This window comes from Poecile atricapillus, chromosome 30, assembly GCF_030490865.1.
Source record: "Poecile atricapillus isolate bPoeAtr1 chromosome 30, bPoeAtr1.hap1, whole genome shotgun sequence".
Taxonomy (NCBI): Eukaryota; Metazoa; Chordata; class Aves; order Passeriformes; family Paridae; genus Poecile; species Poecile atricapillus.
In genome coordinates this window covers 1,166,111-1,192,916 of record NC_081278.1, presented here as the reverse complement: position 1 = coordinate 1,192,916, position 26,806 = coordinate 1,166,111, and the positions used below count along the sequence as shown (strand labels likewise).

At 50.6% G+C, this 26,806-nt stretch overlaps 2 protein-coding genes across 2 annotated transcripts in view; one reads left to right on the top strand and one right to left on the bottom strand.

Annotated features, from left to right (window-relative positions):
- Positions 1 to 16,149, bottom strand: part of TBC1D17 (TBC1 domain family member 17) — a 35,657-nt gene extending 19,508 nt beyond the window's left edge. The window contains exons 1-7 of the mRNA XM_058859753.1: positions 16,068 to 16,149; positions 13,410 to 13,493; positions 11,994 to 12,056; positions 10,677 to 10,746; positions 5,954 to 6,137; positions 3,828 to 3,909; positions 1,577 to 1,687 (exon numbers count right to left, since the gene is read on the bottom strand). Of these exons, the coding sequence (XP_058715736.1) occupies positions 1,577 to 1,687; positions 3,828 to 3,909; positions 5,954 to 6,137; positions 10,677 to 10,746; positions 11,994 to 12,056; positions 13,410 to 13,493; positions 16,068 to 16,109 (636 nt within the window). The 5' untranslated portion in view covers positions 16,110 to 16,149. The remainder of the gene's footprint in view (positions 1 to 1,576; positions 1,688 to 3,827; positions 3,910 to 5,953; positions 6,138 to 10,676; positions 10,747 to 11,993; positions 12,057 to 13,409; positions 13,494 to 16,067) is intronic.
- Positions 16,150 to 18,226: 2,077 nt separating this feature from the next.
- On the top strand, positions 18,227 to 26,216 carry AKT1S1 (AKT1 substrate 1). The gene is made up of 4 exons (XM_058859606.1): positions 18,227 to 18,931; positions 20,565 to 20,645; positions 23,998 to 24,122; positions 25,541 to 26,216. Exons 1-4 carry the CDS (start codon positions 18,889 to 18,891, stop codon positions 25,664 to 25,666), a joined length of 375 nt encoding a protein of 124 aa, XP_058715589.1. The 5' UTR covers positions 18,227 to 18,888; the 3' UTR covers positions 25,667 to 26,216.
- The last annotated feature ends 590 nt before the right edge of the window (positions 26,217 to 26,806 follow it).

The following is a 26,806-nucleotide window of genomic DNA, read 5'->3' as shown; positions in this document are numbered from 1 at the left end:
CCCCCAAACCCCCCCAAAACCCCCCAAGCCCCATTTAGGACCCCCCAAATCTCCCCCAAATCCCCCCCAAATCCCCCCTGGCGGCCCCGCCCCTTTAAGCCCCGCCCCTCTGGCCCCTCCCCTTCAAGTCCCGCCCCCTCCGGCCACGCCCCTTAAGCCCCGCCCCTCCCTTTAAGCCCCGCCTTCTCCGGCCTAGCCCCTTTAAGCCCCGCCCATATAAGCCCCGCCCACTCAGCACAGAACATTTAAGCCCCGCCCCCTTTAAGCCCCGCCCCTCCCCGTTAAGCCCCGCCCACTCCAGCACAGCATCTTTAAGCCCCACCCCCTCCGGCTCCACCCCTTTAAGCCCCGCCCCTTAAAGCCCCGCCCAGTTCTACCACGCCCCTTTAAGCCCCGCCCCCTTAAGCTCCGCCCCCTCTGACCCCACCCTTTAAGCCCCACCCTTTTAAGCCCCGCTCATATAAGCCCCGCTCACTCCAGCCCTGCCCCTTTAAGCCCCACCCCTTTAAGCCCCACCCCTCCCGTTAAGCCCCACCCACCCCAGCACAGCATCTTTAAGCCCCGCCCACTCCAGCACAGCCTTTCAACCCCGCCCCCTTTAAGTCCCGCCCCTTTAAGCCCCGCCCCTCTAAAGCCCCGCCCACTCCAGCACAGCCGTTTTAAGCCCCGCCCCTTTAAGCTCCGCCCCCGCCCATTTAAGCCCAAACCCCTTAAGCCCCACCCACTCCAACACAGCCTCTTTAAGCCCCGCCCCTTTAAGCCCCGCCCACTCCAGCACAGCCTCTTTAAGCCACGCCCCTTTAAGCCCCGCCCACTCCAGCACAGCCTCTTTAGGCCCCGCCCCTTAAAGCCCCGCCCCCTCCAGCCCTGCCCCTTTAAGCCCCGCTCCCTTTAAGCCCCGCCCACTCCAGCACAGCCCCTTCAAACCACGCCCCTTTAAGCCCCGCCCCCTTTAAGCCACGCCCCTTTAAGCCCCGCCCCTTTAAGCCCCGCCCACTTCAGCACAGCCTCTTTAAGCCCCGCCCCTTTAAGCCCCGCCCACTCCAACACAGCCCCTTTAAGCCCCGCCCCCTTTAAGCACCGCCCCTCTAAAGCCCCGCCCACTCCAACACAGCCCCTTTAAGCCCCGCCCCTTTAAACCCCACCCACTCCAGCACAGCCTCTTTAGGCCCCGCCCCCTTTAAGCCCCGCCCCCTCCAGCCCTGCCTCTTTAAGCCCCACCCACTCCAACACAGCATCTTTAAGCCCCGCCCCTTTAAGCCCCGCCCACTCCAACACAGCCTCTTTAAGCCCCGCCCCCTTTAAGCCCCGCCCACTCCAGCACAGCCGCTTTAAGCCCCGCCCCCTTAAGCCCCGCCCCCTCCGGCCCTGCCCCTTTAAGCCCCGCCCCTTTAAGCCCCGCCCCTTTAAGCCCCGCCCCTTTAAGCCCCGCCCCCTTTAGCCATGCCCCTTTAAGCCCCGCTCCTTTAAGCCCCGCCCCCTCCAGCCCCGCCCCCTCCAGCCCTGCCTATTTAAGCCCCGCCCCTTTAAGCCCCGCCCCTTTAAGCCCCGCCCCCTTTAAGCCCCGCCCACTCACGCAGGTGAGGACCTCGAAGGGGGGCTCGGGCTCGGGGGTCTCCCCCCGGGGCCCCCCCAAAAGGCGGCTGAGCCCCCCCAGGGTGGCGGCGTAGGGACCCTGCAGCAGCCGCTGGGGGGATTTGGGGGGTCAGGGACCCCAAAAACACCCCAAAAACACCCCCGGGACCCCCAAAAATCACCCTGGGACCCCCAAAAACACCCCCGGGACCCCCAAAAACCGACCTGGGACCCCCAAAATCACCCCCGGGACACCCAAAAATCGCCCTGGGACCCCCAAAATCACCCTGGGACCCCCAAACATCGCCCTGGGACACCCAAAAACCTCCCCGGGACCCCCAAAAACAGCCCCGGGACCCCCAAAAACATCCCCGGGACCCCCAAAAGCAGCCCCGGGACCCCCAAAAACACCCCCGGGACACCCAAAAACAGACCTGGGACCCCCAAAAATCACCCTGGGACCCCCGAAAACACCCCCGGGACCCCCAAAAACATCCCCGGGACCCCCAAAAATCACCCTGGGACCCCCAAAAATCGCCCTGGGACCCCCAAAAATCACCCTGGGACCCCCAAAAACACCCCCGGGACCCCCAAAATCACCCTGGGACCCCCAAAAACACCCCTGGGACCCCCAAAAACACTCCCGGGACCCCCAAAAATCAACCTGGGACCCCCAAAAATCAACCTGGGACCCCCAAAAACACCCCCGGGACCCCCAAAAACAGCCCCGGGACCCCCAAAAATACCCCCGGGACCCCCAAAAATCAACCTGGGACCCCAAAAACACCCCCGGGACCCCCAAAAATCACTCTGGGAGCCCAAAAATCACCCTGGGACCCCCAAAAATCACCCTGGGACCCCCCAAAACACCCCCGGGACCCCCAAAAATCCCCCAGGATCCCCCCAAAACCCCCCCGGGACCCCCAAAATCCCCCCCAGGACCCCCCAAAATGACCCCAAATTCCCTCAGGACCCCCCAAAATCCCCCTCAACCCCCACCCTAAAGACCCCTCCCCCAAATTTTGGGGTCCCTCCCCCCATATTTTGGGGTCTCCTGGGATTTTGGGGACCCCCCCCATATTTGGGGACCCCCCCCCCAAACTTTAGGGACCCCCCCTAAATTTTTGGGACCTCCCCCAAATTTTGGGACTCTCCCCAAATTTTAGGGACCCCCCCCCAAATTTTGGGGTCCCTCCCCCCATATTTTGGGGACCCCTCCCATGTTTTAGGGACCCCCCCAAATTTTGGGGTCTCCCCGGATTTTAGGGACCCCCCCAAATTTGGGACCCCCCCCCAAATTTTGGGGTCTCCCCGAGTTTTGGGGACCCCACCCATATTTGGGGTCCCCCCCCATATTTTGGGGACCCCCCCATATTTGGGGACCCCCCCCCATATTTTGGGGTCCCCCCCCCATATTTTGAGGACCCCCCCATATTTGGGGACCCCCCCTAAATTTTAGGGACCCCCCCCACATTTTGGGGTCTCCCCGAATTTTGGGACTCCCCCCAAATTTTAGGGACCCCCCCATATTTTAGGCCCCCCCCCAAATTTTGAGGACCCCCCCATATTTGGGGACCCCCCCAAATTTTAGGGACCCCCCCAAATTTAGGGGACCCCTCCCCATATTTTGGGACCCCTCCTCCCATATTTTGGGGTCCCCCAAATTTTAGGGACCCCCCCAAATTTGGGGTCTCCCCGGATTTTAGGGATCCCCCCCACATTTAGGGGAACCCCCCCCAAATTTTAGGGACCCCCCTAAATTTCGGAGACCCCCCCCCCACATTTCGGGGACCCCTCCCCATATTTTGGGGTCCCCCCGAGTTTTAGGGACCCCCCCCGGATTTTGGGACCCCCCCAAATTTCGGGGACCCCCCCCCCATATTTTGGGGTCTCCCTAAGTTTTAGGGACCCCCCCCAAATTTGGGGACCCCCCCAAATTTCGGGGACCCCTCCCCATATTTTGGGGTCTCCCCGAGTTTTAGGGACCCCCCCATATTTTGGGACCCCCCTCAAATTTTGGGGACCCCCCCCATATTTTGGGGTCCCTCCCCCCAAATTTTAGGAACCCCCCCCCATATTTGGGGACCTCCCCCCATAATTGGGGACCCCCCCAAATTTCGGGGACCCTCCCCATATTTTGGGGTCCCTCCCCCCCTATTTTGGGGTCCCCCCGAGTTTTAGGGACCCTCCCCCAAATTTTGGGACCCCCCCAAATTTCGGGGACCCCTCCCCATATTTTGGGGGTCGCTCACAGTGACCAGGCCGGGCTCGGGGGGGGTCTCGGGGGGGTCCTCGGGGGTCGCCAGGAGCAGCAGCCGGGGGTCCCCAGGACACCTGCGGGGAATTTGGGGAGGGGTCTCCAAAAACTCGGGGGGGGGGACCCCAAAATTCGGGGGGAGACCCCAAAATTCGGGGGGGACCCCAAAATTCTCGGGGGGGTCTCGAAATTTTGGGGTGGGGGGCGCCGGAATTTGGGGAGGGAGGAATTTGGGGAGGGGTCTCTGGGATTTGGGGAGGGAGGAATTTGGGGAGGGGTCTCTGGGATTTTGGGGAGGGGTCTCAGGTAATTTCGGGCTGTTTTTGGGTGTTTTTGGGGTATTTTTGGGGTGTTTTTGGGGTGTTTTTGGGGTGTTTTTGGGTGTTTTTGGGGTATTTTTGGGGTGTTTTTGGGGTGTTTTTGGGGTGTTTTTGGGGTGTTTTTGTGGTATTTTTGGGGTGTTTTTGGGGTGTTTTTGGGGAGGGGTCTCAGGGATATTTGGGGTGTTTTTGGGGTGTTTTTGGGGGTGTTTTTGGGGAGGGGTCTCATGTAATTTCCGGGTGTTTTTGGGGTGTTTTTGGGGTGGTTTGGGGTATTTTTGGGGTGTTTTTGGGGTGTTTTTGGGTTGTTTTGGGGTGTTTTTGGGTGTTTTTGGGGTGTTTTTGGGGTGTTTTTTTGGGGGTGTTTTTGGGGTGTTTTTGGGGTATTTTGGGGTGTTTTTTGGGGTGTTTTTGGGTGTTTTGGGGGTGTTTTTTGGGTGTTTTTGGGGTGTTTTTTGGGTGTTTTTGGGGTATTTTTGGGGTGTTTTTGGGGTGTTTTTGGGGGTAATTTTGGGCTGTTTTCAGGGTGTTTTCGGGATGTTTTTTGGCTGTTTTTGGGGTGGTTTTTGGGGTGTTTTTGGGGTGTTTTTGGCTGTTTTTGGGGTGGTTTTCGGGGTGTTTTTGGGGTGTTTTTGGGGAGGGGTCTCAATGCTATTGTTGGGTGTTTTTGGGCTGTTTTCAGGGTGTTTTCGGGCTGTTTTTGGGCTGTTTTCAGGCTGTTTTCAGGCTGTTTTTGGGCTGTTTTTGGGCTGTTTTTGGGCTGTTATCAGGCAGTTTTCAGGCTGTTTTCGGGGTGTTTTCGGGGTGTTTTTGGGCTGTTTTTCGGGGTGGTTTTGGGCTGTTTTCTGGGCTGTTTTCAGGCTGTTTTTCGGGGTGTTTTTGGGCTGTTTTCAGGGTGTTTTTTGGGCTGGTTTTGGGCTGTTTTCAGGCTTTTTTTTGGGCTGTTTTCAGGGTGTTTTTTGGGCTGTTTTCAGGCTGTTTTCAGGCTGTTTTCGGGGTGTTTTCAGGCTGTTTTTGGGCTGTTTTTTGGGCTGTTTTCAGGCTGTTTTCAGGGTGTTTTTTGGGGCAGTTTTCAGGCTGTTTTTGGGCTGTTTTCAGTCTTTTTTTGGGGCTGTTTTTGGGCAGTTTTCAGGCTGTTTTTGGGCTGTTTTTGGGCAGTTTTCAGGCTGTTTTCAGGGTGTTTTTGGGCTGTTTTCAGGCTGTTTTTTGGGCTGTTTTCAGGCTGTTTTCAGGCTGTTTTCAGGCTGTTTTTTGGGCTGTTTTCAGGCTGTTTTTTGGGCTGTTTTCAGGCTGTTTTTTGGGCTGTTTTCAGGCTGTTTTCAGGCTGTTTTCAGGCTGTTTTCAGGGTGTTTTTTGGGCTGTTTTGGGGCTGTTTTCAGGCTGTTTTTGGGCTGTTTTCAGGCTGTTTTTTGGGCTGTTTTTGGGCTGTTTTCAGGGTGTTTTTTGGGCTGTTTTTGGGCTGCTTTCAGGGTATTTTGGGGCTGTTTTGGGGCAGTTTTCAGGCTGTTTTCGGGGTGTTATCAGGCTGTTTTCAGGCTGTTTTCAGGGTGTTTTCGGGCTGTTTTCAGGCTGTTTTTGGGGCTGTTTTCAGGCTGTTTTGGGGCAGTTTTCAGGCTGTTTTGGGGCAGTTTTCAGTCTGGTTTTGGGCTGTTTTCAGGCTGTTTTGGGCTGTTTTGGGGCAGTTTTCAGGCTGTTTTCAGGGTGTTTTTTGGGCTGTTTTCAGTCTGTTTTCAGGCTGTTTTTTTGGCTGTTTTTGGGCTGTTTTTGGGCTGTTTTGGGGTGTTTTCGGGGTGTTACTCACGGGCGCAGGCGGGATCCCAGGACCCGTCGGATTTTCCGGAGCCCCCCCCGGGGGAGGTGCAGGGGGGGAGGGGCGGGACCCCCGTCCCGGGGCAGCAGCAGCAGAAAGGGGGGGCTCAGCCCGGGGGGGCCCCGGCGCAGCCCCCGCAGCTCCCCCAGAGCCAGCGAGAAACCCCCGGCCCAACCTGAGGGACAGATGGAAAATGAGGAGGAACGGCACAAAAATGGGAAAAAACGGCAAAAAAATGGGAAAAAACGGCAAAAAAAAGGGAAAAAATGGAAAAAAATTTGCAAAAAACGGCCCAAAAATGGGAAAAAACGGCCCAGAAATGGCCCAGAAATGGCCCAAAAATGGCAAAAAATGGCCCAAAAATGGCCCAAAGTTGGACAGACAGACACGGACAGAAGGAAAATGGGGAAAAACGGCACAAAAATGGGGAAAAACAGAAAAGGAATGGCAAAAAATGGCAAAAAAAGGGCAAAAAATGGAAAAAAAATTGCAAAAAACGGCCCAAAAATGGGAAAAAACGGCCCAGAAATGGCCCAAAGCTCCCTGCCCAAGCTGAGGGACAGACGGACATGGACGGACGGAAAGTGAGGAGAAACGGCACAAAAATGGGAAAAAACAGCAAAAAATGGGAAAAAATGGCCCAGAAATGGCCCAAAAATGGCAAAAAATGGCCCAAAGTTGGACAGACAGACACGGACAGACAGAAAATGGGGAGAAACGGCACAAAAATGGGAAAAAACGGCAAAAAAAGGGAAAAAACGGCAAAAAAATGACCAAAAAATGGCAAAAAAATGGCCCAAAAATGGGAAAAAAATGGCCCAAAAATGGGAAAAAAAGACGCAGAAATGGCCCAAAAATGGCAAAAAATGGCCCAAAAATGGGAAAAAAAGACCCAGAAATGGCCCAAAAATGGCAAAAAATGGCCCAAAAATGGGAAAAAAAGACGCAGAAATGGACCAAAAATGGCAAAAAATGGCCCAAAAATGGCCCAAAGTTGGACAGACAAACACGGACAGACGGAAAATGAGGGGAAATGGCACAAAAATGGGGAAAAACGGCAAAAAAATGGGAAAAAATGGCAAAAAAGGGCAAAAAATGGGAAAAAATTTGCAAAAAACGGCCCAAAAATGGGAAAAAACGGCCCAGAAATGGCCCAAAAATGGCAAAAAATGGCCCAAAGTTGGACAGACAAACATGGACAGACGGAAAATGGGGAAAAACGGCACAAAAATGGGGAAAAACAGCAAAAAATGGGAAAAAAGGGAAAAAAATGGGAAAAAACGGCAAAAAAATGGGAAAAAATGGCCCAAAAATGACCCAAAAATGGGAAAAAAATGGCCCAAAAATGGCCAAAAATGGCCCAAAACCAGCCCAGAAATGACCCAAAAATGGCAAAAAATGGCCCAAAGTGGGACAGACGGACATGGATGGACGGAAAATGAGGAAAAAATGGAAAAAAAAATGGGAAAAAATGACAGAAAACGGAAAAAAAATGGGAAAAAACGACCCAGAAATGGACCAAAAATGGCAAAAAATGGCCCAAAAATGGCCCAAAGTTGGACAGACACGGACAGATGGAAAATGAGGAGAAACGGCACAAAAATGGGGAAAAACAGCAAAAAAATGGGGAAAATTGGCCAAAAAACGGGAAAAAATGGCCCAGAAATGCCCCAAAAAATGGCCAAAAATGGGAAAAAAAATGGCCCAGAAATGGCCCAAAAAATCCCCCAAATCCCCCCAAAATTCCCCCCAAATCCCCCCCCCAAAATCCCCAAATCCCTTAAAATCCCCCCAAAATACCCCAAAATTCCTCAAAATTTCCCAAAATCCCAATTTTTCCCCCAAAATCCCCCCAAATTTCCAAAATCCCGATTTTTCCCCCAAAATCCCAAAAAAGTCCCCAAAATTCCTCCAAAATCCCCCCAAAAATCCCAAATCCCCCCCAAAAATCCCCCCAAATTCCCCCGAAATCCCAAAAAAGTCCCCAAAATTTCCCCAAATTTTTCCAAAAATCCCCAAATCCCCTCCAAAATTCCCTAAAATCCTCTAAAACCCCCTCAAAAACCCTAAAAATCCTCCCAAAATCCCATAAATCCCAAAAAATCCCAAATTCTCCCCAAAAATCCCAAAAAAATCCCAAAAAATCCCCAAAATTCCCTAAAATCCCCCCAAAAAACCCCAAATCCCAGAAAAATTCCCCCAAATCCCCCAAAAATTCCCAAAAATCCCCAAAAAATTCCCCCCAAAATTCCCCAAAATCCACAAAAATCCCCCCAATAATCCCCCAAAAAATCCCCCAAATTACCCCAAAAATCCCCCAAAATCCCCCCAAAAATTCCCCCAAATTTCCTAAAATCCCAATTTTTCCCCCCAAAATCCCAAATTCTCCCCCAAAATCCCCCAAAATTAAAAAAAAAAACACCAAAATTCCCAAAAATCCCCCCCAAATTCCCCCCAAAAAACCCCAAAACCCAGAAAAATTCCCCAAAATCTCCAAAAATCCCCAAAAACCCCAAATCCCGCAAAATCTCCAAAAATCCCCCCAAATCCTCCAAAATTCCCTAAAATCTCCCAAAATCCCCCAAAATTCCCCAAAATTCCCTCCAAAATTCCCAAAATCCCCCCAAATTCCCCAAAATTCCTCAAAATTCCCCCAAAATTCTCTAAAATCCCTCCAAAATCCCAAATTCTCCCCCAAAATTTCTTCAAATTTCCCAAAATCTCCCAAAATTCCCCAAATCTCCCCAAATCCCCAAAAATTCCCCCCAAAAATCCCCAAAATTCCCTAAAATCCCCCAAAAAATCCCCCCCAAAATTCCCCAAAATTCCCTAAAATCCCCCCAAAAAATCCCCAAAAATTCCCCCCAAATCATCCCAAAAATTCCTCAAAATCCCAAATTTCCCCCAAAAATTCCCCCAAAATCCCCCAAAATTCCTCAAAATCCCAAATTCTCCCCCAAAATTTCCCCCAAAAATCAAAAAAAAATCTCCCAAAATTCCCTAAAATCCCCCAAAAATTCCCCAAAATCTCCCAAAAATTCCCCAAAATCCCCAAAATTCCCAAAATCCCAATTTTTCCCCCAAAATCCCAATTTTTCCCCCAAAAATTCCCCAAAATTCCCCAAAATTTCCCAAAATCCCAATTTTTCCCCCAAAATCCCAATTTTTCCCCCCAAAATCCCAATTTTTCCCCCAAAAATTCCCCCAAAATCCCCCAAAATTCCTCAAAATCCCAAATTCTCCCCCAAAATTTCCCAAAATCCCCCAAAATTCCCCCCAAAAATCCCCAAAAATTCCCCCCAAAAATTCCCCAAAATCCCCCCAAATCCCCCCAAAAATCCCCAAAAAAATCCCCCCAAATCATCCCAAAAATTCCTCAAAATCCCAAATTTCCCCCCAAAATTTCCCAAAATCCCCCAAAATTCCTCAAAATCCCAAATTCTCCCCCAAAATTTCCCCCAAAAATCCAAAAAAAATCCCCCAAAATTCCCTAAAATCCCCCAAAAATTCCCCAAAATCTCCCAAAAATTCCCCAAAATTTCCCAAAATCCCCCAAAATCCCAATTTTTCCCCCAAAATCCCAATTTTTCCCCCAAAAATTCCCCCAAAATCCCCCAAAATTTCCCAAAATCCCAATTTTTCCCCCAAAATCCCAATTTTCCCCCAAAAATTCCCCAAAATTCCCCAAAATTTCCCAAAATCCCAATTTTCCCCCAAAATCCCAAATTTTCCCCCAAAAATTCCCCAAAATTCCCCAAAATTTCCCAAAATCCCAATTTTTCCCCCAAAATCCCAATTTTTCCCCCAAAAATTCCCCAAAATTCCCCAAAATTTCCCAAAATCCCAATTTTTCCCCCAAAATCCCAATTTTTCCCCCAAAAATTCCCCCAAAATCCCCCAAAATTCCTCAAAATCCCAAATTCTCCCCCAAAATTTCCCCCAAAAATCCCCAAAAAATCCTCAAAAAATTCCCCAAAATTCCCTAAAATCCCCCAAAAATTCCCCAAAATCTCCCAAAAATTCCCCAAAATTCCCCAAAATTTCCCAAAATCCCAATTTTTCCCCCAAAATCCCAATTTTTCCCCCAAAAATTCCCCAAAATTCCCCAAAATTTCCCAAAATCCCAATTTTTCCCCCAAAAATTCCCCAAAATTCCCCAAAATTTCCCAAAATCCCAATTTTTCCCCCAAAATCCCAATTTTTCCCCCAAAATCCCAATTTTTCCCCCAAAAATTCCCCAAAATTCCCCAAAATTTCCCAAAATCCCAATTTTTCCCCCAAAATCCCAATTTTTCCCCCAAAAATTCCCCCAAAATCCCCCAAAATTCCCCCAAATCCCAAATTCTCCCCCAAAATTCCCCCCAAAAATCCCCCAAAAATTCCCCAAAAATTCCCTAAAATCCCCCCAAAAAATCCCCCAAAAATCCCAAAAAAATTCCCCCCAAATCATCCCAAAAATTCCTCAAAATCCCAAATTTTCCCCCAAAAATTCCCCCAAAATCCCCCAAAATTCCTCAAAATCCCAAATTCTCCCCCAAAATTTCCCCCAAAAATCCAAAAAAAATCCCCCAAAAATCGAAAAAAATCCCCCAAAAATTCCCCAAAATCCCCCCAAAATTCCCCAAAATTCCCCAAAATTTCCCAAAATCCCAATTTTTCCCCCAAAATCCCAAATTTTCCCCCAAATTTTCCCGAAATTCCCAGATTTGGGTACCGGGATCCGGGCGGGGCCGGGGGGGGCTCAGCACGGCCCAGTCGGGTTCGAAGCCGGGGTCAGGGGGGTCCTGGGGAAATTCGGGAATTTTGGGGAAAATTTGGGAATTTTGGGGAAAATTTGGGAATTTTGGGGAAAATTTGGGAATTTTGGGGGAAAATTTGGGAATTTGGGGGGGAAATTTGGGAATTTTGGGGAATTTTGGGGGAATTTTGGGGATTTTTAGGGAATTTTGGGGAAAATTTGGGAATTTTGGGGAATTTTGGGGGATTTGGGGAATTTTGGGAAGATTTTGGGGAATTTGGGGGGATTTGGGGGAATTTTGGGGGATTTTGGGGAATTTTGGGGGATTTTGGGGAATTTTGGGGAATTTTGGGGGGAGGATTTGAGGAATTTTGGGGGAATTTTTTGGGGAATTTTGGGGGAATTTTGGGAGGATTTGGGGGGAATTTTGAGGAATTTGGAGGAATTTTGGGGGAATTTTGGGGAATTTTGGGGAATTTTGGGGAGATTTTGGGGGGATTTGGGGAATTTTGGGGGAATTTTGGGGAATTTTGGGGAGAGGATTTGAGGAATTTTGGGGGAATTTTTTGGGGAATTTTGGGGGAATTTTGGGAGGATTTGGGGGAATTTTGGGAAATTTGGGAGATTTTGGGGAATTTTGGGAATTTTGGAGGATTTTGGGGAATTTTGGGGGATTTGGGGAATTTTGAGGGGAGGATTTAAGAAATTTTGGGGGAATTTTTTGGGGAATTTTTTGGGGAATTTTGGGGGATCTGGGGGAATTTTGGGATTTTAGGGTCTTTTGGGAGGGAAATTTTGGGGAATTTTTGGGGGGATTTGGGGGAATTTTGGGAAGATTTTGGGGAATTTGGGGGGATTTTGGGGAATTTTGGGGGATTTTGGGGAATTTTGGGGGATTTTGGGGAATTTTGGGAATTTTGGGGGATTTTGGGGAATTTTGGGGAATTTTGGGGAATTTTGGGTAATTTTTGGGGTAATTTTGGGGAATTTTGGGGAATTTTTGGGGATTTTGGGGAATTTTGGGAGGATTTTGGGGAATTTTGGGGACTTTTGGGGAATTTTGGGAATTTTGGGAGGATTTGGGGGAATTTTGGGGGATTTTGGGGGAATTTTGGGGGGTTTTGGGGAATTTTGGGGAATTTTGGGGAATTTGGGGGGATTTGGGGAATTTTGGGGAATTTTGGGGATTTTGGGGGAATTTTGGGGAATTTTGGGGGATTTTGGGGGATTTTGGGGGATTTTGGGGATTTTGGGGAATTTTTGGGGGGATTTTGGGGATTTTTGGGCTCTCACCGCGTCACCGGGGGGCTCCCAGGGCCTCTCCAGGGGTTCCCATTGCAGCACCAGGTCCTGCGGCTGCCAGAAACCAGTACGGACCAGTATAAACCAGTACGGACCAGTATAAACCAGTCCAGACCAGTATAAACCAGTACGGACCAGTATAAACCAGTACGGACCAGTATAAACCCGTATAAACCAGTATAAACCAGTACAGACCAGTATAAACCGGTATAAACCAGAATAAACCAGTATGGACCAGTATAAACCAGTACAGACCAGTATAAACCAGTATGGACCAATGGTTGCCCATCCCAGTCCCCTCCCACTTTATCCCAGTTCCCCCCCAGTCCATCCCAGTTCCCTCCCAGTTTATCCCAGTCCATCCCAGTCCCTCCCAGTTTATCCCAGTCCCTCCCAGTTCCTCCCAGTTTATCCCAGTTTATCCCAGTGCATCCCAATCCCCTCCCAGTCCATCCCAATCCCATCCCAGTTCACCCCAGTCTATCCCAGTCCATCCCAGTTCCCCCAGTCCTCCCCAGTTCCCTCCCAGTCCCTTCTAGTTGCTCCCAGTCCCATCCCAATCCCCCCCAGTCCCATTCCCAGTCTCTCCCAGTTTATCCCAGTCCCTCCCAGTCCCTCCCAGTTCATCCCAGTTTATCCCAGTTCTATTCCCAGTTCCCCCCAGTTCCCTTCCCAGTCCATCCCAGTCCCTCCCAGTTTATCCCAGTTTATCCCAGTCCATCCCAGTCCCTCCCAGTCCATCCCAGTTCCCTCCCAGTCCATCCCAGTTTATCCCAGTCCCCCCCAGTCCCTCCCAGTTTATCCCAGTCCATCCCAGTCCCTCCCAGTCCCTCCCAGTTTATCCCAGCTCCATTCCCAGTTTATCCCAGTCCATCCCAGTTCCCTGCCAGTTCCAATCCCAGTCCCCCCCAGTTCCCTCCCAGTCCCTCCCAGTCCATCCCAGTTTATCCCAGTCCATCCCAGTTTATCCCAGTTCCATTCCCAGTTTATCCCAGTTTATCCCAGTCCCATTCCCAGTTTATCCCAGTTCCATTCCCAGTTTATCCCAGTTTATCCCATTCCCAGTTTATCCCATTCCCAGTTTATCCCAGTTTATCCCATTCCCAGTCCCTCCCAGTTTATCCCAGTCTCTCCCAGTTTATCCCAGTTTATCCCAGTCTATCCCAGTCCCTCCCAGTTTATCCCAGTTTATCCCAGTTTATCCCATTCCCAGTCCCTCCCAGTTTATCCCAGTCTCTCCCAGTTTATCCCAGTCCCTCCCAGTTTATCCCAGTTTATCCCAGTCTATCCCAGTCCCTCCCAGTTTATCCCAGTTTATCCCAGTTTATCCCATTCCCAGTCCCATTCCCAGTTTATCCCAGTTTATCCCAGTCCCTCCCAGTCCCTCCCAGTCTCTCCCAGTCTCACCCCCCTCAGCACTCGGAGGTTTCCCCTCAGCGGCCGCGGGGGGAGGGACACGGGGACAGCGACCCCGGGCAGGGCCAGCAACACCTGGGGACACGGGGGGGACACGGGGTCAGTGTCACCGGCACCGTGTCACCGTCACCGTCACCGTGTCACCGTCACCGTGTCACCGTAACTGTGTCAGTGTCACCGTCACCGTGAGTGTCACCGTGTCACTGTCACCGTGTCACCGTCACTGTGTCACCGTGTTACTGTCACTGTGTCACTGTCACCATCACCGTGTCACCGTCACTGTGTCACCGTCACCGTGTCACCATCACTGTCACTGAGTCACCATGTCACCGGCACTGTGAGTGTCACCGTGTCACTGTCACTGTGTCACCGTCACTGTGTCACTGTCACTGTGTCACTGTGTCACTGTCACTGTGTCACTGTCACTGTGTCACCGTCACTGTGTCACTGTCACTGTGTCACTGTGTCACTGTCACTGTGTCACCGTAACTGTGTCAGTGTCACCGTCACCGTGAGTGTCGCTGTGTCACTGTCACTGTGTCACTGTCACTGTGTCACTGTCACTGTGTCACTGTCACTGTCACTGTGTCACCGTCACTGTGTCACTGTCACTGTGTCACTGTGTCACCGTCACTGTGTCATTGTCACTGTGTCACTGTCACTGTGTCACTGTCACTGTGTCACTGTCACTGTGTCATTGTCATTGTCACCGTGTCACTGTGACCAAAAGCATCAATGCCACTGTCACTGCCGTGTCACCGTCACTGTGTCACCGTCACTGTGTCATTGTCACTGTGTCACTGTCACTGTGTCACCGTCACTGTGTCACTGTGACTGTGTCATTGTCGCTGTGTCATTGTCATTGTCACCGTGTCACTGTGCCACTGTAACTGTGTCATTGTCACTGTGTCACTGTGTCACTGTCACTGTCACTGTGTCACTGTCACTGTGTCATTGTCATTGTCACCGTGTCACTGTGACCAAAAGCATCAATGCCACTGTCACCGCCGTGTCACCGTCACTGTGTCACCGTCACTGTGTCACTGTGTCACTGTCACTGTGTCACCGTCACTGTGTCACTGTGTCACTGTGTCACTGTCACTGTGTCACTGTGTCACTGTCACTGTGTCACCGTCACTGTGTCACTGTCACTGGGTCATTGTCACTGGGTCATTGTCACTGTCACTGTGTCACTGTCACTGTGTCACTGTCACTGTGTCACTGTCACTGTCACTGTGTCACTGTCACCGTCATTGTCACTGTGTCACTGTCACTGTGTCACTGTCACTGTGTCACCGTCACTGTGTCACCGCCACTGTGTCACCGTGTCACTGTGTCACTGTCACCGCCGTGTCACCGTCACTGTGTCACCATTGCTGTGTCACCATCACCACCCCATCAGTGCCACCACCATTGTCACCCCCCTGTGACCCCCACTGCTGTCACTGTCCCTGTCACCTGCCACTGTCACTGTCTGTCACCTGTCACTGTCACCATCACCGTCACCGTCACTGTCACTGTCACCCTCACTGTCACTATCACTGTCACCTGTCACTGTCACTGTCACCATCACCGTCACTGTCACTGTCACTGTCCCTGTCTCTGTCACCTGTCACTGTCACTGTCACCGTCACCACCCCCCACCCAACGCGGTGACACCCAGGGGAAGGAGGGGAGGTGACAATGGGGGAGGGGAGGTGACAATGAGAGGAGAGAGGTGACAATGAGAGAGGGGAGGTGACAATGAGAGGGGGGAGGTGACAATCAGAGGGGGGGTGACAATGAGAGGAGAGGTGACAGAGGGCAGGTGACAATCACAGGAGAGGTGACAATGAGAGGTGACAATCAGGGGGGGGGAGGTGACAATCACAGGAGGTGACAATCAGAACAGAGGTGACAATGAGAGGTGACAATCAGAGGGGGGGAGGTGACAATCAGAGGGGAGGTGACAATGAGAGGTGACAATCAGAGGAGAGGTGACAATGGGGGGGGAGGTGACAATGAGAGGAGAGGTGACAGAGGGGGGAGGTGACAATGAGAGGGGGGGAGGTGACAATCACAGGAGGTGACAATGAGAGGAGAGGTGACAAAGAGAGGAGAGGTGACAGAGGGCAGGTGACAATCACAGGAGAGGTGACAATCAGAGGAGAGGTGACAATGAGAGGGGAGGTGACAATGAGAGGAGAGGTGACAGAGGGCAGGTGACAATCACAGGAGAGGTGACAATGACAAAGGGGAGGTGACAATGAGAGGTGACAATGACAGGAGAGGTGAGAATCACAGGAGAGGTGACAATGACAAAGGAGAGGTGACAGAGGGCAGGTGACAATCACAGGAGAGGTGACAATGACAAAGGGGAGGTGACAATGAGAGGTGACAATGAGAGGAGAGGTGACAATCACAGGAGAGGTGACAATGACAAAGAGGAGGTGACAAAGAGAGGAGAGGTGACAGAGGGCAGGTGACAATCACAGGAGAGGTGACAATCAGAGGAGAGGTGACAATCACAGGAGAGGTGACAATGACAAAGGGGAGGTGACAATCAGAGGTGACAATGAGAGGAGAGGTGACAATCACAGGAGAGGTGACAATGACAAAGGGGAGGTGACAATCAGGGGGGTCCCGGGGGTGGGGGAGGGGAGGCCTCACCCTCCCACCCGCCGCCGCCGCCTCCTCCTCCTCTTCCTCCATTCCGCTCCCGGCGCTTCCGCTTCCGGCCACGCCCCCTTCCTGTCCCGCCGACCAATCAGAGCCGCCGATTCCGCCCCTCCCCATGGAAACCACGCCCATTCCCCCACCGGGTTAAGCCACGCCCACTCCGCCCGCCAACCAATGGGAGACGCGGAGCTCACGTCAATCAAAAGTAAACCACGCCCATATTTTTCCCGCCGCCCCGCCCTAAACGCGCTCTCATTGGTTGTTGAGCGCTTTGGCCACGCCCATTCCGTGACGTAGCCACGCCTCTTCCGCTGCCGCCATCTTGGGGGCGGCCCCGGGGCCGCCGAGCGGTTCCGGTGGTGCCGCGACCCCCCCCGGACCCGGGACCCCCAAAAACCGCCCCGGGACCCCCCAAAACCGCTCCGGGACCCCCGAAATCCGCTCCGGGATCCCCAAAAACCCCCCGGGACCCCCAAAATTCCCTTTTTTTCCCCCAAATCCCCGCGTGATCCCCTCGGGACCCTCAACCCCCCCCTCCCCCAATTCCTTCGGACCCCCCCAAACCCCTTCGGGACCCCCAAAATCCCCTCAAAACCCCCCAAAACCCCTCCGGGACCCCCAAAACCCCCCCAAATCCCCTCAAAACCCCTCCGGGACCCCCAAAATCCCCTCAAATCCCCTCAAAACCCCTCCGGGACCCCCAAAATCCCCCCAAAATCCCTCCGGGACCCCCAAAATCCCCCCAAACCCCCTCAAAACCCCCCAAAACCCCTCCGGGACCCCCAAACCCTCCCCAAAACCCCTCAAAACCCCTCCGGGACCCCCAAAACCCTCCAAAAACTCCTCCGGGACCCCCAAAATCCCCCCCAAACCCCTCCGGGACCCCCAAAATCCCCTTAAATTCCCTTAAGCCCCCCCCAAATCCCCCCAAACCCTCCCAAGACCCCTCAAAACCCCTCAGGACCCCCCAAATCCCCCCTAAACCCCCCCTAACCTCCCCCAAATCCTCCCTAAATCCACCCCAGGACCCCCCAAACCCCTCAGGACCCCCCAAATCCTCCCTAAACTCCCCCAAATCCCCTCCAAATCCCCCTAAATCCCCCCAAATCCCCTCCAAATCCCCCCCAATCCCCCCAGGACCCCCCAAATCCCCCCCAAATCCCCCCCAGGACCCCCCAAACCCCTCCCAAACCCCCCCAAATCCCCCCCAGGACCCCCCAAATCCCCCCCAAATCCCCCCCAAACCCCTCCCAGGACCCCCCAAATCCCCCCAGGACCCCTCAAACCCCCCGAGGACCCCCCAAATCCCCCCAGGACCCCCCAAATCCCATCCAGGACCCCCCCAAATCCCATCCAGGACCCCCCAGGATCCCCCAAATCCCCCCCAAATCCCTCCCAGGACCCCCCAAATCCCCCCCAAACCCCCCAAATCCTCCCCAAATCCTCCCCAAATCCCCCCCAAATCCCCCCCAAATCCCCCCCAGGACCCCCCAAACCTCCCCCAGGACCCCTCAAATCCCCCCCAAATCCCTTCAAATCCCTCCCAGGACCCCCAAACCCTCCCCAAATCCCCCCCAAATCCCCCCCAAATCCTCCCTAAATCCCCCCCAAATCCCCCCCAAATCCCTCCCAGACCCCCCAAATCCCCCCCAAATCCCCCCCAAACCTCCCCCAGGACCCCCCAAATCCCCCCAAATCCTCCCCAAATCCCCCCAAATCCCCCCCAAATCCCCCCCGGACCCCCCAAATCCCCCCCAAATCCCCCCCGATGGTTTCCCCTCCCCCTCCGGGCTGGGCCGCTCTCCTGGCGGCCGCCGAGGTTTTCCGGGGGGGTCCCGGGGGTCCCGACGTGGCCGTTTTGGGTTTTTGGGGGGCTCCAGGGGGGGTCCCCACTTTGCTTCATCACGGCCCGGGACCCCTGGGTGAGGCCACCCGAAAATTCCTGCCCCAAATCGCTGCAGCCCACCGGGAGCTGAACCCCCAAAATCCCCAAAATCCCCCCCAAAATCCCCCCCAAAATCCTCAAAATCCCCCCCAAAATCCCCCCCAAAATCCCCAAAATCCCCCCCAAAATCCCCCCCAAAATCCCCCAAATCCCCCCCAAAATCCTCCCCAAAATCCTCAAAATCCCCCCCAAAATCCCCCCCAAAATCCCCCAAATCCCCCCCAAAATCCTCCCCAAAATCCCCCAAATCCCCCCCAAAATCCTCAAATTTTTCCCCAAAATCCCTCCCAAAATCTTCCTCAAAATCCCAATTTTTTCCCCCAAAATCCCCCCCAAAATCCCCCAAATCTTCCCCAAAATCCTCAAATTTTTCCCCAAAATCTTCCTCAAAATCCCAGTTTTTTTCCCCCAAATCCCCCCCAAAATCCCAATTTTTTTCCCCCAAATCCCCAAAATCTTCCCCAAAACCTTCCCCAAAATCCCAATTTTTTTTCCCAAATTCCCTCCCAAAATCCCCCCCAAAATCCCCAAAATTTTCCTCAAAATCCCCCCCAAAATCCCCAAAATTTTCCTCAAAATCCCCCCCAAAATCCCAATTTTTTTCCCCAAATTCCCTCCCTAAATCCCCAAAATTTTCCTCAAAATCCCCCCCAAAATCCCAATTTTTTTTCCCAAATTCCCTCCCTCGATCCCCCCAAAAATCCCCAAATTCCCTCTCAAAATCCCCCCCAAAATCCCAATTTTTTTCCCCAAAATCCCCCCCAAAATCCCAATTTTTTTCCCCAAAATCCCAATTTTTTTCCCCAAAATCCCAAAAATTCCCCCCAAAATCCCCAAATTCCCCCCGGGACCCCCCCCGGGGTGAGGATGAGGATGAGGAAGGAGGGGGCGGCTCCCAGTGACGTTACTGGTGAGGGGGGAGGGGAAACTGGGAGGGCACTGGGGGGGATTTGGGGGAAAATTGGGGGGATTTGGGAAATTTGGGGAATTTTTGGGAATTTTGGGGAGATTTGGGGGATTTTGGGGGAATTTTGGGGAGAATTTGGGGAATTTTGGGGGATTTAGGGGGGATTTTTGGGAATTTTGGGGAGAAATTGGGGGATTTTGGGGGGATTTGGGAAATTTGGGGGATTTTGGGGGGGTTTGGAGGGAATCTGGGAATTTTGGGGAGGATTTTGGGGGGGAAATTGGGGAATTTTGGGGGGATTGGGGGAATTTTGGGAGGATTTTGGGGGATTTCGGGGGGATTTGGGGGATTTAGGGGGGATTTGGGGAATTTGGGGGGGATTTTTGGGAATTTTGGAGGAATTTGGGGAATTTTGTGGGGTCTGGAGGGGATTTTTGGGGGGGATTTTTGACAATTTGGGGGGAATTTGGGGGGAATTTTGGGAATTTGGGGGGGATTTTTGGAAATTTGGGGGAATTTTGGGGGGTCTGGAGGGAATTTTGGGGGGATTTTTGGGAATTTTGGGGAGAAATTGGGGGATTTTGGGGGGAATTTGGGGGATTTTGGGGAATTTGGGGGGGTCTGGAGGGAATTTGGGAATTTTGGAGGGATTTGGGGGGGAAATGGGGGAATTTTGGGGGGATTTTGGGGAATTTTGGGGGATTTTGGGCAATTTTGGGGTGTCTGGACGGGATTTTGGGGTGATTTTGGGGAATTTTGGGGTTTCTGGATGGAATTTTGTGTCTGTTTTGGGTATTTTGGGAATTTTGGGGGATTTTGGGGTGTCTGGAGGGGATTTTGGGGGGATTTTGGGAATTTTGGGGTGTCTGGATGGAATTTGGGGAATTTTGAGGTTTCTGGATGGGATTTTGTGTCTGTTTTTGGGGAATTTTGGGGGATTTTGGGGTTTCTGGATGGGATTTTGGGGGGATTTTGGGAATTTTGGGGTGTCTGGATGGGATTTTGTGTCTGTTTTTGGGATTTTGGAGAATTTTGGGGTTTCTGGATGGGATTTTGGGGGGATTTTGGGGGATTTTGGGGTGTCTGGATGGAATTTTGGGGAATTTTGGGGGATTTTGGGTTTTCTGGATGGGATTTTGTGTCTGTTTTTGGGAATTTTGTGGTGTCTGGATGGAATTTTGGGTTGTCTGGATGGGATTTTGGGGTGTCTGGATGGGATTTTGGGGTGTCTGGATGGGATTTTGGGGGGATTTTGGGGGATTTTGGGGTTTCTGGATGGGATTTTGGGGGGATTTGGGGGTTCTGGATGGGATTTTGGGGATAATTTGGGAATTTTGAGGTTTCTGGATGGGATTTTGTGTCTGTTTTGGGGAATTTTGGGGGATTTTGGGGGATTTTGGGGTGTCTGGATGGGAATTTGGGGGGATTTTGGGGAATTTTGGGGTGTCTGGATGGGATTTTGGGGGATTTTGGGGGATTTTGGGGAATTTTGGTGGTTCTGGATGGGATTTTGGGGTGATTTTGGGGGATTTTGGGGTTTCTGGATGGAATTTTGTGTCTGTTTTTGTCTCTTGGGGGGGTCCTGGGGATATTTTGGGGTGCCCTGACCCCTCCCCCCCCCTCCCCTCCCCCCCAGGGCTGTTCCTGATGGACGAGGAGTGGGGGAGGGGTCCCGAGGACGACCCCGAGCCCGAATCGGAGCCCGAGAGCCCCGACGGTGAAAAATTCGGGCTTGGGAGGAAAAATTTGGGGTCTGGGGGTGAAAATTTGGGGTCTGGGGGTGAAAATTTGGGGGTTTGGGGTGAAAATTTGGGGTTGGGGGGTGAAATTCTGGGGTTTGGGAGAAAAAATTGCAATTTTGGGGTGAAAATTTGGGGTCTGGGGGTGAAAATTTGGGATTTTGGGAGCGAAATTTGGGGGTTGAGTGAAAAATTTGGGGTCTGGGGGTGAAAATTTGGGATTTTGGGGGAAAAATTTGGGGTCTGGGGGTGAAAATTTGGGGTCTGGGAGCGAAAATTTGGGATTTTGGGGGAAAAATTTGGGATTTTGGGAGCAAAATTTGGGGGTTGAGTGAAAAATTTGGGGTTTTGGGGGAAAAATTTGGAATTTTGTGGGAAAAATTTGGGGTCTGGGGGTGAAAATTTGGGGTTTTGGGGGTGAAATTTGGGGTTTTGGGGTGAAATTTTGGGATTTTGGGGGTGAAATTTGGGGTTGGGGGTGAAAATTTGGGGTCTGAGGGTGAAAATTTGGGATTTTGGGAGCGAAATTTGGGGGTTGAGTGAAAAATTTGGGGTCTGGGGGTGAAATTTGGGGTTTGGGGGTGAAATTTGGGGTCTGGGGGTGAAAATTTGGGATTTTGGGGGAAAAATTTGGGATTTTGGGGGAAAAATTTGGGGTTGGGGAGGGAAATTTGGGATTTTGGGGTGAAAATTTGGGGGTTTGGGGTGAAAATTTGGAAATTTGGGGGAAAAATTTGGGGGTTGAGTGAAAAATTTGGGGTCTGGGGGTGAAAATTTGGGGTCTGGGGGTGAAAATTTGGAATTTTGGAAGCAAAATTTGGGGTTTGGGAGCAAAATTTGGGGTTGGGGGTGAAAATTTGGGGTTTTGGGGGAAAAATTTGGAATTTTGGGGGAAAAATTTGTGATTTTGGGGTGAAAATTTGGGATTTTGGGGGAAAAATTTGGTGTTTTGGGGTGAAAATTTGGAATTTTGGGAGCAAAATTTAGGGTTGGGGTGAAAATTTGGGGTTTTGGGGGAAAATTTTGGGATTTTGGGGGAAAAATTTGGTGTTTTGGGGTGAAATTTTGGGATTTTGGGGGTGAAATTTGGGGGTTGAGTGAAAAATTTGGGGTCTGGGGGTGAAAATTTGGGATTTTGGGAGCAAAATTTGGGGTTTGGGAGCAAAATTTGGGGTTGGGGGAGGGAAATTTGGGATTTTGGGGTGAAAATTTGGTTTTTTGGGGTGAAAATTTGGTATTTTGGGAGCAAAATTTGGGGGTTGAGTGAAAAATTTGGGGTTTTGGGGGGAAAATTTGGAATTTTGTAGGAAAAATTTGGGATTGAGGTGGAAATTTGGGGTCTGGGGGTGAAAATTTGGAATTTTGGGAGCAAAATTTGGGGTTTTGGGGGTGAAAATTTGGGGTTTTGGGGTGAAATTTAGGGATTTTGGGGGTGAAATTTGGGGTTGGGGAGGGAAATTTGGGATTTTGGGGTGAAAATTTGGGGTTTTGGGTTGAAAATTTGGGATTTTGGGAGCAAAATTTGGGGTTTGGGGAGTAAAGTTTGGGTTGGGAGAAAAAATTTGGGGTTTTGGGGTGAAATTTTGGGATTTTGGGGGCAAAATATGGGGTTGGGGGAGGTGAAATTTGGGATTTTGGGGGAGGAATTTGGGGTTTGGGAGTGAAATTTGGGGTTTTGGGGTGAAAATTTGGGATTTTGGGAGCAAAATTTGGGATTGGAAGGTGAAATTTGGGGTTTTAGGGATTAAATTTGGGTTTGGGGTGAAAATTTGAGGTATGGGAGATAAAATTTGGGGTTTTAGAAGCAAAATTTGGGGGTTTGGGGTGAAATTTTGGGGTCTGGGAGTGAAAATTTGGGGGTTTGGGGTGATTTTACCCCATTTGGGGGTGGATTTTGGGGTGATTTTACCCCATTTTGGGGTGGATTTTGGGGTGATTTTAACACATTTTGGGGTGGATTTTGGGGTGATTTTACCCCAATTTGGGGTGGATTTTGGGGTGATTTTAACACATTTTGGGGTGGATTTTGGGGTGTTTTTCCCCCATTTTGGGGTGGATTTTGGGCTGATTTTACCCCATTTTGGGGTGGATTTTGGGGTGGATTTTGGGGTCATTTTGGGACATTTGGGGTGGATTTTGGGTGGATTTTGGGGTGATTTTACCCCATTTTGAGGTGGATTTTGGGTGGATTTTGGGGTGACTTTAACACATTTTGTGGTGAATTTTGGGGTGTTTTTACCCCATTTTGTGGTGGATTTTGGGGTGATTTTGCCCCATTTTGGGTGGATTTTGGGGTGTTTTTGCCCCATTTTGGGGTGGATTTTGGGCTGGTTTTACCCCATTTTGGGGTTGATTTTGGGGTGTTTTTACCATATGTAGGTAGGATTTTGATTGAAATAATTAATAATAAGATAGAAATATATTAAAATATTTTCCCAATTTGTGGTGGATTTTGGGGTGATTTTCCCACATTTTGGGGTGAATTTTGTGGTGATTTTACCCATTTTGGGGTGGATTTTGGGGTGTTTTTAACCCATTTTGGGGTGGATTTTGGGGTAATTTTAACACATTTTGGGGTTGATTTTGGGGTGATTTTAGCACATTTTGGGGTGGATTTTGGGGTGATTTTAACATTTTGGGGTTGATTTTGGGGTGTTTTTCCCCTGTTTTGGGGTGGATTTTGGGGTGTTTTTCCACATTTTGGGGTTGATTTTGGGGTGATTTTAACACATTTGGGGTGGATTTTGGGGGCATTTTAGCACATTTTGGGGTGTATTTTGGGGTGGATTTTGGCTGATTTTACTCCATTTTGGGGTGGATTTTGGGGTGGATTTTGGGTGATTTTACCCCATTTTGGGGTGGATTTTGGGGTGATTTCACCCCATTTTGTGGTGGATTTTGGGGTGTTTTTACCCCATTTTGGGGTTGATTTTGGGGTGTTTTTACCCCATTTTGGGGTGGATTTTGGGGTGTTTTTCCCACATTTTGTGGTGGATTTTGTGGTGATTTTACCCCATTTTGGAGTGGATTTTGGGGTGATTTTAACATATTTTGGGTGGATTTTGGGTGATTTTACCCCATTTTGGGGTGGATTTTGGGGTGATTTTAACATATTTTGGGGGTGGATTTTGGGGTGCTTTTACCCCATTTTGGGGTGGATTTTGGGGTGTTTTTACCCCATTTTGGGGTTGATTTTGGGGTGATTTTACCCCATTTTGGGGTTGATTTTGGGGTGTTTTTCCCCATTTTGGGTGTTTTTTTGGCATTTCCAGCACTTTTTCCCCTGGGATATTTTTTGGGGGGTTTCTCACCCTCTTCCCCTCCCCCCAGAGAGCCCCCCCGAGGAAGGACCCCCCAAATTTTGGGGGGTCCCCCCTGGCTCGGTCCCTGCCGGTGTCGGTGCCCAGCTGGGCCCTGAGAGCCCCCCAGGACCCCGAGGGGGCTCCGCACACAAGGTCAGGGGGGGTTTGGGGGATTTGGGGGGGTCTGGGGGGGATTTTGGGGGGATTTGGGGGGGTCTGGGGGGGATTTGGGGGGGATTTGAGGGGATTTTGGGGAATTTGGGGGGATTTTGGGGAGTCTGGGGGGATTTTGGGGGATTTGGGGGGAATCAAGAGGGATTTTGGGGGGATCTCATTGGGATTTGGGGAGCCTGGGGGGGTCTGAGAGGGGATTTTGGGGGGATTTGAGGGGATTTTGGGGGATTTGGGGGGGATTTGGGGGGCTTGGGGGGATTTGGGGGGGTCTGAGAGGGATTTTGGGGGGATTTGGGGGGATTTAAGGGGATTTTGGGGGGATCTTGGGGGGATTTGGGGGAGATTTGGGGGGATCTGAGGGGGGTTTGGAGGGATTTTGGGGGAGTTTGGAGGGGATTTTGGGGAGTCTGAGAGGGATTTTGGGGGGTTTGGAGGGTCTGAAAGGGATTTGGGGGGCCTGGGGGGGTCTGAGAGGGGTTTGGGGGAATTTGGGGGGGATTTGGGGGAGGTTTGGGGGGGCTTGGGGGATTTTGGGGGGATTTGGGGGGTCTAAAGGGGTTTGGGGGGATCTTGGGGGATTTGGGGGGGTCTGGGGGGATTTGGGGGGGATTTGGGGGGGCTTGGGGGGATTTGGGGGGGTCTGAGAGGGATTTTGGGGGGATTTGGGGGGATTTAAGGGGATTTTGGGGGGGTCTGAGAGGGATTTTGGGGGGATTTGAGGGGATTTTGGGGAGTCTGGGGGATTTGGGGGATTTTGGGGGGGTCTGGGGGGATTTTGAGGGGATTTGGGGGGGATTTGAGGGGATTTTGGGGGGATCTGAGAGGGATTTTGGGGGGATTTGGGGGATTTGGGGGGGTCTGAGAGGGTGGGGTCTGAGAGGGATTTTGGGAGGATTTGAGGGGATTTTGGGGGGTCTGGGGGATTTTGGGGGCTTTGGGGGGGCTTGGGGGGATTTGGGGGGGTCTGAGAGGGATTTGGGGGGGTTTGGGGGGATTTTGGGGGGATTTGGGGGGGTCTGAGAGGGATTTTGGGGGGTCTGAGAGGGGATTTTGGGGGGTCTGGGGTGATTTTGGGGGCTTTGGGGGGATTTGGGGGGGCTTGGGGGGGATTTGGGGGGGTCTGAGAGGGATTTTGGGGGAGTTTGGGGGGATTTTGGGGGGATCTCATTGGGATTTGGGGGGGTTTGGGGGGTCTGAGAGGGATTTTGGGGGGATTTTGGGCTTTAAAACCCCCCTAGAAAACCCCAAATTTTGGGATTGAAATGGGATTATTTAGAATAATTTGGGAATTATTCAGGAGAATTTTAGGGGAATATTTAGGATTATTTTAGGGATTATTTAGGATAATTTCAGGGTTCAGAACCCCCCCAAAAAACCCCAAATTTTGTGTCCCCCAGGCCCCCCCGGACCTGGAGCGAATCGCGGCCTCCATGAGAGCCCTGGCGCTGCGGGGAGGGGGCGACGGAACCGAAATGTTTGGGGACCTCCCCCGACCCCGACTGCTGGCAGGAGACCCCCAGTGACCCCCAAAAATCCAGTGGGGACCCCCAAAAAATTCCCCAGATCCAAAAGGGGGGAAAAAGGGGAAAAAACGGGGGGAAAATGGGAAAAAAAGCGGAAAAAAATGAATTTTTGAGGAAATTATTGAAAAAAAAATCCAAAATTTATGGGAAAATCAGCCAAAAAAAAAGTTCAAAAATCTACAGAAAAATCAGAAAAAATCCCAAAATCTGTAGAAAAATTGCCTTAAAATGACCCCAAAAAAGGAACTAAAATTGAAAGAAAAATCCCTAAAAAAACCCCCAAAATCTACAGAAAAGTCACCCAAAAATCCCAAATCTGCCCCAAAAATCCCCCAAAAATCCCAAAATCTGCAGAAAAATTCTCAAATCCAAAAGGGGGAAAAAAGGGGAAAAAATGGGGGGAAAGTGGGAAAAAAGCAAAAAAAATGGGAATTTTTGAGGAAATGATTGAAAAAAATCTGTAGAAAAATTGCCTTAAAATGACCCCAAAAAAGGAACTGAAATTGAAAGAAAAATCCCAAAAAAATCCCAAAATTTACAGAAAAATCCCCCCAAAAATCCCAAAATCTGCAGAAAAATTCCCAAAATCCAAAGGGGTAAGAAGGGGAAAAAACGGGGGGAAAGTGGGAAAAAAGCGAAAAAAAATGGGAATTTTTGAGGAAATTATTGAAAAAAATCTGTAGAAAATTGCCTTAAATGACCCCAAAAAAGGAACCAAAATTGGAAGAAAAATCCAAAAAAATCCCAAATCTGCAGAAAAATTGCCTTAAAATGATCCCAAAAAAGGAACTGAAATTGAAAGAAAAAGACCCCAAAAAAATCCCAAAATTTACAGAAAAATCCCCCCAAAAAATCCCCAAATCTGCAGAAAAATTCCCAAAGTCCAAAAGGGGAAAAAAGCAGAAAAAACGGGGGGAAATTGGGAAAAAGCAAAAAAAATGGGAATTTTTGAGGAAATTATCGAAAAAAATCTGTAGAAAAATTGCCTTAAATGACCCCAAAAAAGGAACTAAAATTGAAAGAAAAATCCCCAAAAAATCCCAAAATTTACAGAAAAATCCTCAAAAAAATCCCCAAATCTGTAGAAAAATTGTCTTAAAATGACCCAAAAAAGGAACTAAAATTGAAAGAAAAATCCCT

Coding starts and splice junctions, on each gene's coding strand:
- AKT1S1 (XM_058859606.1), top strand. CDS start 18,889: ATGAGGATGAGGAAGGAGGGGGCGGCTCCCAGTGACGTTACTG. Junction 18,932..20,564: donor GGCTCCCAGTGACGTTACTG/GTGAGGGGGGAG, acceptor CCTCCCCCCCAG/GGCTGTTCCTGATGGACGAG. Junction 24,123..25,540: donor GAGGGGGCTCCGCACACAAG/GTCAGGGGGGGT, acceptor TGTGTCCCCCAG/GCCCCCCCGGACCTGGAGCG.